This window comes from Cyprinodon tularosa, unplaced genomic scaffold (assembly GCF_016077235.1).
Source record: "Cyprinodon tularosa strain WSP-4 unplaced genomic scaffold, ASM1607723v1 ctg120, whole genome shotgun sequence".
In the NCBI taxonomy this organism is placed as follows: Eukaryota; Metazoa; Chordata; class Actinopteri; order Cyprinodontiformes; family Cyprinodontidae; genus Cyprinodon; species Cyprinodon tularosa.
Genome location: NW_024038004.1, coordinates 103334 through 116930, shown reverse-complemented (window position 1 = coordinate 116930; position 13597 = coordinate 103334). Strand labels below are relative to the sequence as shown.

General features: G+C 39.3%; 1 protein-coding gene across 1 annotated transcript; it reads left to right on the top strand.

The window, feature by feature from the left end:
* Positions 1-8044: 8044 nt before the first annotated feature.
* On the top strand, positions 8045-11578 carry LOC119774658 (tubulin beta-4B chain-like). Its single transcript, XM_038272296.1, has 7 exons — positions 8045-8205; positions 8450-8558; positions 8956-9066; positions 9611-9855; positions 9979-10301; positions 10376-10720; positions 10788-11578. Exons 1-7 carry the CDS (start codon positions 8149-8151, stop codon positions 10933-10935), a joined length of 1338 nt encoding a protein of 445 aa, XP_038128224.1. The 5' UTR covers positions 8045-8148; the 3' UTR covers positions 10936-11578.
* The last annotated feature ends 2019 nt before the right edge of the window (positions 11579-13597 follow it).

The following is a 13597-nucleotide window of genomic DNA, read 5'->3' as shown; positions in this document are numbered from 1 at the left end:
AGACGGCTATGGAACAGTGTCATATTTAAAACTGGAAAAGAATAACATCTCACATGTTGCTTTCATTCTAGGAAAAGCAAGAGTTGCTCCTATGAAGCAAACAACAATCCCCAGGTTGGAACTGACCGCTGCTGTTCTTGCTGTCCGAGTCAATAAACTGCTGCAAAAGGAGCTGCAAATACAATTGGAAAAACCTGTTTTCTGGACTGATAGTACAACAGTACTAAAATATATCTCCAGTGAAACCAGAAGATTTCACACCTTTGTTGCAAACAGGATCTCTGTCATCCGAGAAGCAACAGATGTGAATCAGTGGAGATATGTTTCCTCCAAGGAAAATCCTGCAGATGATGCATCCAGAGGCATGAGAGCTGAGGAGTTCATTAAATGCAGGAGATGGATAAATGGGCCTGAATTTCTCCACAGATCAGAAGAGGAATGGCCTAAACTGGATGTGGATCACCATGCAATTCCTGCAGATGACCCAGAGGTCAAAAGGGACCTAGCCGTGAGTGTTCTTGTGAAGGAGTCACAAAATCCTACAAGCTATCTGATTCATTATTTTTCATCTTGGACAAAGCTTAAAACCTCTGTTGCTTGGTTTTTAAAGCTGAAAAACATTCTGATGCTGTTGCAACAGAAAAGGAAGGAGTTTGCTGCTGCAGACATAAATAAAAATGAACCAGAAAAGCAAAACAAAGCCCTAGACAAGCAGATAGAAAGATTCAAGACCACTCTGAAGACAGAAAATCTGACTCCTGAAGACTTGGCCAAGGCAGAACTAGCCATTATTCAGTTTGCACAACAACAGAAATTTACAACTGAACTGGCTTTAATCACCAGTGGCCTTAAAGCAGTCTCTAAGAGAAGTTCTTTATACAAACTCGACCCAGTATTGGATGCTGGAGTCCTCAGAGTGGGTGGCAGGTTGAATAAATCAGCCATGCCTGTCGAAACAAAGCATCCTGCAATTTTGACAAAGGATATGCATGTGTCTACACTGATTTTACGCCATATTCATCAACAGTTGGGACATGCAGGAAGAGCTCATATGCTGTCAAGATTAAGACAAAAATACTGGATAATAAATGCTAATTCAGCTGCCAGAAAAATCATTTCTCACTGTGTTGTTTGCAGGTGTAACAGAGGAAAGTTTATTGAACAAAAGATGGCAGATCTGCCAGAATAAAGAGTCCTGCCAGCCACCGCTCCTTTTACAAATGTTGGAGTGGATTACTTTGGTCCTGTAAGTGTTAAAAGAGGACGAAGCCTCCTGAAAAGGTATGGAGTTCTGTTCACTTGTTTCACCAGCCGTGCAGTGCATCTGGAAATGGCCTACACCCTCGATACAGATTCCTGTATAAATGCAGTCCGCAGGTTTATCTGTAGAAGAGGCCCAGTTTCCACCATCAGATCTGACAATGCCACAAATTTTGTTGGTGCAAATCGAGAGCTGAAAGAGAGTTTAGCTGAACTGAATCATGCTAAAATTCAAAATGCTTTTGTGCAGGATGGAATTAAATGGAACTTTAACATCCCAGCAGCCTCTCACCAAGGTGGAGTTTGGGAGCGTCTGATTCGTTCCATAAGAAGTATTTTGGTTTCAGTTCTTAAAGAGCAAGTTTTGGATGATGAAGGGCTTCAAACAGTTTTTTGTGAAGTTGAAGCCATATTAAACGACAGACCCATCACTAAAGTTTCCGATGACTCAAAGGATCTTGAGGCACTAACACCCAACCATTTGTTGTTGTTAAAAACCAAACCAGTTTTGCCACCAGGATTGTTCAATCAAAAGGATCTTTTTGTCAGGAAAAGGTGGAAACAGGTGCAATACATGGCAGAGCTGTTCTGGAAAAGATGGCTTTCTGAGTACTTACCTCTGATGCAGGAAAGACAAAAATGGACAAGAACTAAACGATGTCTCACTCCTGGAGATGTTGTCTTAATTGCAGACTCTACAGCTACAAGAGGAATATGGATGATGGCCAAGGTCTTGAGTGTAAACCAGGATGCAAAAGGCTTGGTCCGCTCTGTGCGATTACAAACAAAGACCAGCGTTCTCGAAAGACCCGTGACCAAACTTGTTTTGCTACTGGAAGCATCAACCTGAAGAATTAAGGACATGTTTGAGGGAATAGCTACTTTTTCTTCATTTGTAATTGTGACAGTATTCACAATTAGGGGCCGGAGTGTTGGAGCTATTTATTCTTTATTTCTTTATCCATTTGAATTGTGTTAATTCCTAAACTTATATATTTTTTGTATTATTTACAGACTTAATTTATAGGTTAATTGTTGCATTTTTGTGCATCTATTTTTTGTTGTTTTATTATTTTTCTTTATTTATTTTATGTAAAACAGGAAGAAATGTGGGCGGTCCACTTTCTATAATTGTAGGAGCCTGGTAAGGACCAGCAGGCATTTGGGGTTAGGGGCCTATGGGTTTTTACCAGTGCAAGAGAGGTGACAGAGCAAGGAAAGTGTGAACTCTGTAATGTGACAAAATATAGGAAATAAATCAACTGAACATCTACAAGTTTGGACTTCCACTTCTTTTGCCTGCGTCAAGAAAACGTGACCCCAGTGCACATAGTGGCTTATTGGAATTTTATTGGATGTTTGGTTTGACAAACAATTGCCACTACAAATAATACATCGTACAATGTAATCTCACTTAATAGGAGATAGAAGAATGATAACACTACTTCTAGAGGGGCCTTATGACAGGAAAGGTATTAAGGTAAGACACAGGTGCTGAGTCACAGATGTGTGAGATTGACTGTCAGAGAGGCAGCTTTGCAGCATTTGCACAAGAAGAAACTATAGAAAGAAAAAGTTTCCCATCAGAGATCTATGGACTGAGCTGGACTAAAGTGAGCAGAACTACACAGTAGAAATAAATGGGTCAAGACACCCGAACAAGGTACCAGACGTCTATGTAATGTTTACTCTGAACACACATTTACCCCATTTGTTCCTCAGTAACTTGACATACAGCAGTTAAGGCCGTGGTTCTCAAAGTGTGTGGCGCGAGCCACTGGTGGGGAATTGAGACGTGACAGGTGGGGCGCGCCAAGTTCCGGTGTGTGTGTGTGTGACTATAAATGTAGAACGTGTGAGAGCAAACTGTCCTTATAGCTGTATGTTGCCGCTTTTTAGACCAATCAAACCCACAAAGTAATCATTACTAGCCTACATGCAGTCTAATTAAAAGAACATTAGAAAAATTTCACCTGGAACTGAAGTGCCAAAATAATGATTGACGTGACGTCGGCATATTATTTGTAACGGAATAAACTTTCGCGCCCCAGTGTTGCCAACTCAGCGACTTTGTCGCTATATTTCAGACCCCTCCAGCGACTCTTTATCAAAAAAGCGACTAGCGACAAATTAGCGACTTTTGGAGACTCTTACGTGAAAGCACGTATCGTTCCTTTTCTTGTCCTCCAGCGGCAGGTGCTGCCGTGGGGCGCCTCCTCCGTCCCAACCCCGTTCTCCCCCGCTATCACAGGAGTCCCTCTCAGCGCTGCAGAGACACAGCATGTTTACCCTCAGCGTCCAGACTGCAAATAAAGCGCACGTGCGCCGGGATTGACGGCGCAGGTTGATCATAAATAACTGAATTTGAAATATTTTATCTTAAATAAATAGGACCAGTTTATTGAAATGACGTCTGACTCCACCCTGAAGCTCAGGTTTAATGCTCAGACTAATAGTGAATTCTGGTTTGGAGTGGAGAGGGAGTATCCACTCATCGGGCAGAGAGCTGTGTGCATTCTTCTTCCCTTTGCCACATCATATCTCTGTGAGATGGGCTTTTCAACTGTTGCTTCACTGAAAACAAAATACAGATCTCAGCTGAACATTGAGCATGACTTGAGAGTGGCAGTATCAAGCCTGCAACCCCGTTTTGAGAAACTGTGCAATGCAAAACAGGCTCATTGCAGCCACTAATGCAGGGATAAATAGACCTGTATTGCCAGATGGATTTCACTTCTTTTCTTTTATTAACAGATTGCAGAGTGGCACTTTAATTTTTTCTATCTTTGAGCTTGATACAAATTTTGACACAGCTGCATTTTTATTTTCTTTATTTTTGAGCTTGCTGTTATTTGATGTAGATAGTTTGTATTTAGATACTACTTGTTACTTCAATAAAATTGGAACATTTTAAGATTGTTGCATATTTCATTAGCATTGTGTTGGGGCGATGGGGACAGGCGGGGCTTGAAAATTCCCTCTTGTCCAAAGTGGGGAATGACAGAAAAAGTTTGAGAACCACTGAGTTAAGGCAACATGAAAGGGACATTTCATGCATGTAGATATGCTGTAGATAGAGCTGCATATGGAGGACCAACTCTGCCATATTTAAAAATAAATACAGAAATAAATAAATAAATGCTCAATAAATAAATAAGCATACGATTAATTGCCACCAAAAATACAATCAACAAATAAATGTAATTAGAAATTATATTATAATGGCAGGCAGAAATGTAAAAAGGGCAGGCAGAAAGAAATAGCGGCGACTAGGGTAAAAAAATACAAAGGAAGAATAAAACAGACAAAAATATTATAACATGCACATAAATATATACTTAAAAATATAAGTAATTAAAAAATGAAGTTGTAGATAATAAATGACAAAAAATAAATAAGGTAAATATTAAAAAGGCAAAGAAATAAAGAAGCCAATTAAAACAGTTATATACCTTTATGACTAGCTGTATAATTTAATTTCTACTTACATTTATTTGTTGTTTGTATTTTTGGAGGCAATTAATTGTATGCTTATTTATTTTATTGAGCATTTATTTATTTCTGTATTTATTTTTAAATATGGCAGAGTTGGTCCTCCATACTGCTGTATCAACAAATCAACAAAAAGGCGGGTTCTGTATGTTACATCAAAATCTCCACAAATCTGAAAAGAAGCAACATAAAAATACATTTTGCTTGTGAATAGGTTCATACGGGCCATTTCTGGATAGTTTCATATTATATATACAAAAAAGAAACAACAACACTGCTTCATATTAAGCAGGATTTACACCAGTATCACATTATAACTTTTAACACTTTTGGTTTTATTAAAGGAAATATCAGATTTTCTCAGGTGCCAAAACAAAATGTAGCAGCTTTGTAAAGGCTCACCAGAGAGCAGAACATAAAGTTGACATGACTATAACAGCTGAATGCAGTGATTTCCATGTTGCTCAGCAAAAGGCTTAGCAACTTTATTTAGATCGAATGCCTTTGTGCGTTTTGATTTGAGTAAAACCAAACTATATAGTCTCTTTTCTGTCATAGTTGACCGCAAATATGTCTTTATGAGCCTGAGACGTCAGGCCTAACTAACATCATAGATAGAGAAATAACGTTCTGCAACCTGATTTTTATCATCTCAAAATCAGCATTGCAGCTATGCTAGCAACATTGTGCTTTCATTATGATTTCATTTCTTGATAGTTAATCAGTTTTTACCTGTTTCATCCCGTGTCTCCTCTCCCCATGGCCCCTGGCTCCCTCGCTTTGCCTCAATCGGTTTTCAAAACAATCAGTCTCAGTCGCTCTCGCGTCATCTCGTGCTGCATTCACTGCAGTCCGACATTGGAAATTAGCGGTCGTAATTCTCAAATGATCCATAATTTATAAGCCTCGCCACCCCTAGCGCCAACTGGGGTGGCAGCAGGGGTGGCAAGGCTGTCATGACCCAGAGTTCATGACCATAGATGAGGGTATAGGAACGTAGATCGACCGGTAAATCGAGAGCTTCGCTTTTTGACTCAGCTCTCTCTTCACCACGACGGACCGGTACAGTGCCCGCTTCACGGCAGACGCTGCACCAATCCGCCTGTCGACCTCCCGCTCCCTTCTTCCCTCATTCGTGAACAAGATCCCAAGATACTTAAACTCCTCCACTTGGGGCAGGACACCCCCCCTGACCTGGAGAAGGCACTCTACCCTTTTCCGGCTCAAGACCATGGCCTCGGATTTGGAGGCACTGATCCCCATCCCGGCCGCTTCACACTCGGCTGCGAACCGATCCAGCGAGAGCTGCAGATCACGACCTGTTATTGTTTTTGTTTTATCATAATTATTTTAATAATTGTCTTTTTATTATATTTGATATCGGTTTAATTTCAGCAACAATAAAAGTATATGGGAAGATCTTAGACAAACTTGATTGTTGTTTTGTATACACAGGCTGTATACAAAACAAAATTTCAATGCATACAGCTTTTCAACAGTGAATGAGCAGCTTACAGCAGTGAAAGGAATATTTCCAATTATAAAGTGCAGCAGTGATCAGAAAAATAAGATGCCAAAATACAGTAGAAACACTGAGTTAAGTTCTATTTAAAGAGATTTGAAAATTCATCATGTAGTGCAAGTATGATCTTTTTTTGATGCAGAGTCTTGATTTATTTCTTAACCAAGTTTACTAATTGGATGCACAGAAGTATGTTCTTAGTTAAAGGGCAAAGGACGTTTACATTCCTGGGTACTATGAAATTGAACTTAATTTGGAACCTTGAATTATGAAAGAAAATTACATTTACAATACCTTCCATTTCTAAACTTAAATTTCTGTTTTTCATAAGTCATCAGAAAAAATGTCATTAAGATTTCTCCAACTGCATCACATTTGCAGCTTTGAGCTGAAAAAACAAATGTGTGCCATCCTTGTGTTGCGGCTGATGGCCAAGAGAAATCACAGCAAGGGCTGCAAAAGGCCCCAGGACCTACTTTTGAAAACTGTGGTTTGGGGGGTCCATTATAAATTTTTCTTTCACACAAGGTTTCTCTTGATTTTGAAGCAAATATGTTTACACCTAAAAGCAAAGGACAACAAAGGACTGCAAATGTTTTATTTCTATACTTTTTCATTTTAAAAGCTCCATTTTCAGTCCTCTCAGTTACTTTTTTGTTTATTTTAAAGGTATAATTACAGACGCTCACTAATGAGGACTATGTTTGCATTAACCAGGCTTTACGTATGACATGAAATTCTACACAAACTGGAGGAAGGATGGATGACAGATTAGTAAACAAGGAAACTTAAGAAAAAAATTTAACAATTTAATAATTCCTCTTGTAGAGAGAATTACAAACAAGGCACTTGTCTTGTCAAAAAGTGGTCTCCAACCCTGGTCCTCAAGATCTACTGTCCTACAGATTTTAGACGCATCCCTGCTTCAACACAGCTGAATCAAATGAATGGCTTGAAAAGGTAATCAATCATTTGATTCAGCTGTGTTGAAGCAAGGATGCATCTAAAATCTGTAGGATAGTAGATCTTGAGGACCAGGGTTGGAGACCACTGCAAAGATAAACAAAAGGTCAGATACAGCTAACTAAAACAAAGTACAATAACTGGAAATAATTTACAAATCTCATGGTCTGCTTATATATATATATATGTTTACAATTTCTTTTTTTCTGATAATTTAAAAACAGTAAGGTGATAGCTGCAGTTTTCATCTGCTAAATGTTTTTTCAAAACAAATAAAAAAACAGCTGCATTTATCAGTTTTTCTTGAGTTCTAAATCTGATTTTATAGGAAAAGGTAATTTTAAATTAAATTACGTCAAAAATTTGTAAAATTTCTAAATTATGAATGCGAAAGTCAATGCGGGGTCTACTCTTATGTGTATGTCTATGAAAGGATTGTTAAGTGGCTCCTGAGAACGGAGCATGCAGTCAGTGCGGAGATGAACGGACTCCCCCATATTTCCCCTGAAATGAGTTCCACGTACTTCATAAAATCTAAATCTAAACAGTTGGCAAATCGTAATTTTTTTTTTACATTCTTTTTAATTATCGTTACTTTGATATTTTTTTGCACGCTGCAGCGGAATAAAACCTACAGAGATCGCGCTTACATTTTACATGTAAATAAAAAAATAAATTAATGAAAATCAGTGAGGTAACTGGTTTTAACTGGTATACCCGCCGCTCTCTTCAATATTTGAAGCAAGCGCTGACCAATCAGTTGCCGTTTACGATTTGAGTGACAACCGTTTAGCCAATCGGGTTTAAGATATATAAACCGTTGAGCAACGTTTCTTAATCCTCAACAGGAGCACTACGCAGTAGGCAAAACTTTCATCGTGAACTACCAGAACGCATTTATTTCCATAAAAATGAGGGAAATTGTCCATCTTCAAGCTGGCCAATGCGGCAATCAGATTGGAGCAAAGGTTAGAACATTCTCATGTGTTTCCAGTCGCTAAATTCATTGGGAAATCGTCTTAAAAATGTACATTCAGCGCGCGAAGGCCGCTAAATTCGTGTTAGCTAGCTCAGCGGTTAAACGCTAACGTAGCCTTTGGCTAAAAGCTATCTATAGATGTTGGTTTCCGTTAGTTTGGTTTATGTTTGGTAATTCCAGCTGCTTAACCTATTCATTTAACAGTGAATTGTTCTTTCTTTCTTCTGTTTTAGTTTTGGGAGGTGATAAGCGACGAACACGGCATTGACCCAACCGGAGCATACCATGGAGACAGTGACTTGCAGTTAGAACGAATTAATGTGTATTACAACGAGGCGGCAGGTTTGTCCTTTGTGCTTTAATTGACGGATGGATGAAGTTCGATATATCAATGGAATAAAATAAGCCATACAGCCAGCGGCCATCAAACAGCCCTGATATCATCTGCTTTGAATCCAGTGGTTACTAAGAAGCTGTTTCCAAGGCACACAAAATCCGAAGCTAACGGTTGCTAGCATTTTCTCCAAAAAAAAAAAAAAAAAAAAAAGGGCTCATCGGCTTTTAATTACATCAAACGAATGCTACTGATAAGGGCTGTTTAGAGGTGTACATGTCAAATGAATTCACATTTGCAACATGTAGAAATATATTTAATTTTTCTCTCATTAACAATTTGTTGGCACTTGTAATATTCTGCATACTGTTCTTTTAAATGTTAGTTTTTCTTCCCTTGTTCTAGGTGGAAAGTATGTCCCCCGCGCTGTGCTGGTGGACCTTGAGCCAGGCACGATGGACTCTGTCCGCTCTGGTCCCTATGGACAGATTTTTAGACCTGATAATTTTGTTTTTGGTGAGTATATCACTCTAAGGAAGTACAATTAATGCTTCCACATGAAAAAAAAAATATTAATGTCTGCAGTGCTTTTCTAATAAACAACCACAAAATCACCTGGATGTTTAAATGTTAATATAAAAAATTACTGAATAGGAAATGTAATATCTCATTTATGCAATTTTTTTTAAAGGAATGCATTTCTTTAAGTGTTAAACAGTCAGATTTACTTTAGAGATTAAGGCTGATGGAACATGCTTGATAAAACTTGTATATTAGCACAAGCTGACATGACATGAATCAACACGCTTAGGGATTCCTAGGAGTGTGCTATGGTTATCATAGCATCCAGCTGTTTAAAGGAGAGCGATATTTATTCTGTCGGAGATGTGGGGTCAGGTGGGAACGGCATTCTTAAGACGTGTCAATAAATATTTTCAATTGGTTTCACCTATGACTACTGGTTATAGCAGCCCCCAAAGACATCTCTCAATGAAGTCTCTGTCTGACTGAAGCTGACTTTTTTCTTTTTCCTTTTGCATGATGTATTGATTTGTAACAGGCCAGAGTGGTGCTGGTAATAACTGGGCTAAAGGCCACTACACTGAAGGAGCTGAGCTGGTGGACTCAGTCATGGATGTGGTGAGGAAAGAGTCGGAGAGCTGCGACTGCCTGCAGGGCTTCCAGCTGACTCACTCCCTTGGAGGAGGCACTGGATCTGGCATGGGAACGCTTCTAATCAGCAAGATCAGAGAGGAGTACCCAGACCGCATCATGAACACTTTCAGCGTTGTGCCATCGCCTAAGGTTTATATCCTGCATTCAAATATGTCCTGATATGAAGCTTTGCCCTACAGCTGCTTCCTTCAAATCTTAACCTCGGTTCCATTGTCCTCTTTGTGTCGTCTTTTATTCCTCTTTCTGTGGCAGGTTTCAGACACTGTGGTGGAGCCCTATAATGCCACCCTGTCTGTCCACCAGCTGGTTGAGAACACTGATGAGACCTACTGCATTGACAACGAGGCCCTGTATGACATCTGCTTCCGTACATTGAAGCTCACCACACCCACCTACGGTGATCTGAACCACCTGGTTTCAGCCACCATGAGTGGCGTAACCACCTGTCTGCGCTTCCCTGGCCAGCTTAACGCCGATCTGAGGAAACTCGCTGTCAACATGGTGCCGTTCCCCAGGTTACACTTCTTCATGCCAGGCTTTGCCCCCCTGACGAGCCGTGGCAGCCAGCAGTACAGGTGAGGAGGCTGCCCCCACATCCATAGTGTGCTAGTCGGTCCCATAAACTGCTATAATTAAATCTCTTTTCTAGGGCTGTGACGGTTCCCGAGCTCACCTTGCAGATGTTCGATGCCAAAAACATGATGGCAGCCTGTGATCCACGGCATGGCCGTTACCTCACAGTCGCTGCCATCTTCCGAGGCCGCATGTCCATGAAGGAAGTGGATGAGCAGATGCTGAACGTGCAAAACAAGAACAGCAGCTACTTCGTAGAGTGGATCCCCAACAACGTTAAGACGGCAGTCTGTGACATCCCGCCACGCGGCCTCAAGATGGCCGCCACTTTCATTGGGAACAGCACAGCCATTCAGGAGCTGTTCAAGCGCATCTCAGAGCAGTTTACTGCTATGTTCCGCCGCAAGGCTTTTCTTCACTGGTGAGTAGAACACAGAAGCACCGCTGTGTTAAGGCCTGTCGTGGATACTGAAGTTGTCTTGTCACAGGTACACCGGTGAGGGCATGGACGAGATGGAGTTCACTGAGGCCGAGAGCAACATGAACGACCTGGTGTCCGAGTATCAGCAGTACCAGGAGGCCACCGCTGAGGAGGAGGGAGAGTTTGAAGAAGAGGGTGAAGAAGAACTGGCCTGAGCAGCCATCCTGTTCGTTTTCCTCCAACTCAACAGTTAAAACCGGGGGAAATTTTTGTTGTTGTTGCTCTGTTCAAGTTTAAATACTTCAAAGTGATTCACATTGTTACTTGAGTTTATGGATTTTCTTGGGCCTACCTGTAGATCAGTTAAAATGTTTAAATGTTGTCTGGGAAATATTTTAAACCAGTAAAACTGACACTACTGGATTCACAAAAAAATGGCATCAGCGCAACACTAGTTACGGAGCCCCTAAAGGGACATGGAGGGGAAAAAATAAACTTTTGCGAGATCCTGCAAAAGTATTGCGGGATCTCGCAATAGTTCTTTTTTTTCCCCCCTCCTTGTCCTTTTAGGGGCTCTGTACTTTGTTCTCATTTGGCCTGTCATTTATTTCAACATTATTCAAGAGTTTTTATGCATGTTGTAACTCCTCCAGTCAAATCTGGCTCATGTTGACTGTTTGCATAACTTCAAAGCTGCTAGTTCTGTTTTTTTGACAGCTTCTGAGATTAAAATATTTTCAAGGACAAATAATTAGTAGTTCCCTGAGCTGCAGTGCAATTGAACTTGGCTTTACAGTTGCTCCTCTATTCGTTACTGCTCACTGGTAATAAAATTCAAATGAAGGTTTTTGACTTGGACCTGTGTAAGTTTTTTTTTTTTTATTATATATGCCTCCTTTTACACAAGCTCCAGTAAAAATCTTACCCATCAATTTCTTTAATTTCAGCCTCTCAGGAGTAGATATACCAGAGGTGAGCAGGGCTGAGAGAGAAAATTTTTAAATTTGTAGAATGGAAAACTAAACTGTCATCTTGGTGGTTCTTATGCCTTCTAGCGATATAGATCTACATACTAGTTTAGTGGAAAATGTTTGAAATAAGAGCGCAGTTTCTAATAGTAGATGGAAAAACGTATTGGGTGCTACTGGTCTGGAAGGCTTCATTCCTCCATATTTGTCAGTCAAATTAACCCCATATGAAAATGAACAGGCTGTGAATGCTCTTCATTCTCATTTTACTCTTCAGATTTTTTATATCACAATTTAAGCCGACTGGAAACCGAACACTGGTTTATCTGTAATCTTTGAAAATGATATATAAAGAACTTGAAATGGAGTATGAAAATAACTTCATTTTCAGGGTTGGTAAATGTGGAAAGCTTGCATTTCAATAACCGGATTTCCAAGGTACAAAGCCTAGCCTGACTCATGGTTTCTGTACAACTGTGTTCAACATTTGGACATGCTAGTTTGCTTATCAAATGTTTACCATTTCAACAAAGTTTCCTGGTAAAATAAAAAAGTGATTTTTATTTTAATGCAGTGCTGGTTCTAACTGCACAAAATACCGGTCATTTCAGGGAATGCATAAGAACTTTTCATACAGCAACATTTGCAGACTCACTTTCAGAAAAATGGATGTTTGGCATCAAGAGAACTAACGAATATTAAAACGGTAAGAACCAAATGGTCTAATATTAAACCATAGCCTATAAATGAAAATATCAGTAAAAAGGTGCCAACAAACTTAGATTTATGAAAGGGAGGCACAAAATATCGATTTTAAAAGGGAATTAAACAGGGTGTGGTTGAGTCGCTGAGAATAACACTCGAAAATGCAATAAAATACTGTATAACAAAATTTAATTTCTGTGACAGAATTTCTAATGAGTTCCCTGGAGAAATATTCAAATTTTATATATAGAAAGTGCTGAAACAAAGGGAGACATTTCTTAAACAGAAGATCTAAAGAAAATAAAACAAGCTAAAACATTATTTATTAGATGAGTTGTCTCCAAAAAATGTTGGTGTCTCTTGTCCCAAGTCCCTCAGCTGCATCCGATCACTCATGTTCCTGCTAAACCTATCAGACCATGATGCGGTTAAACATTCCCTGTAGGATGGCGGGGTCCAGCAGCTGGGAAGTGAACCAGCAAAACACTGGGAAAAAATTGAAATCTAGTTAAGTCATTTTTTCTTAAAATAAGTGCATTTGTTCTTGGATTGAGGAGGTAAAAGACACATTTTGCCAATGGAATAAGACAATTTACACCTTAAATAAGAAAACACAATTGCATTGTCTTATATCAAGTGCATATTATCTAATTATCTTATTTTAAGAGTAAAAATACTCATTCCATTGGCAAACTTATCTCATTTACCTACTCAAATTAAGGGTAAATACACTTAATTTAAGACACTTTTATTTATTTCTCGATCGCTTTTCCAGTGAAGTTGTTGATATCCGAATGGGGTATAAATATGATGGAAAACAGCACCTTACTATCTATTCAAAACAGAACATCAGATAAAAGTGGAGCAGAACTTTGTCATAAATCAATAACTGCAATTTATTTAGTATTCAAATTTCCTCAGATGTACCTGTATGTTGAATTAAAGTACACTCACCAAATTCCCATGAGACTTTAACAGGAAATGTATGTTGGTTAGTTGAGATTAAGACCGATCTTTTTAAAAACAACCAGGTGGGTTTTATCTAAGATAAAGCTTTATATGGCAAAAATTCTGGAGGGTCTGTGACAATGTGTTGTCTGTTATCCTGTGGGCTTCTTTCCCTTTAATATACATGGGAACGGTGCTACAGTTCACATCAGCATAATGTTAAATCACAACTGGCAGTTTCTACCATATAACTGTC

What these genes read in the sequence shown, in the direction of transcription:
- LOC119774658 (XM_038272296.1), top strand. Translation starts at nt 8,149, where the DNA reads ATGAGGGAAATTGTCCATCTTCAAGCTGGCCAATGCGGCAATCAGATT. An exon ending in ACCTGATAATTTTGTTTTTG is followed by an intron (nt 9,067 to 9,610) that starts GTGAGTATATCA and finishes GATTTGTAACAG; the next exon opens with GCCAGAGTGGTGCTGGTAAT. An exon ending in CGTGGCAGCCAGCAGTACAG is followed by an intron (nt 10,302 to 10,375) that starts GTGAGGAGGCTG and finishes TCTCTTTTCTAG; the next exon opens with GGCTGTGACGGTTCCCGAGC.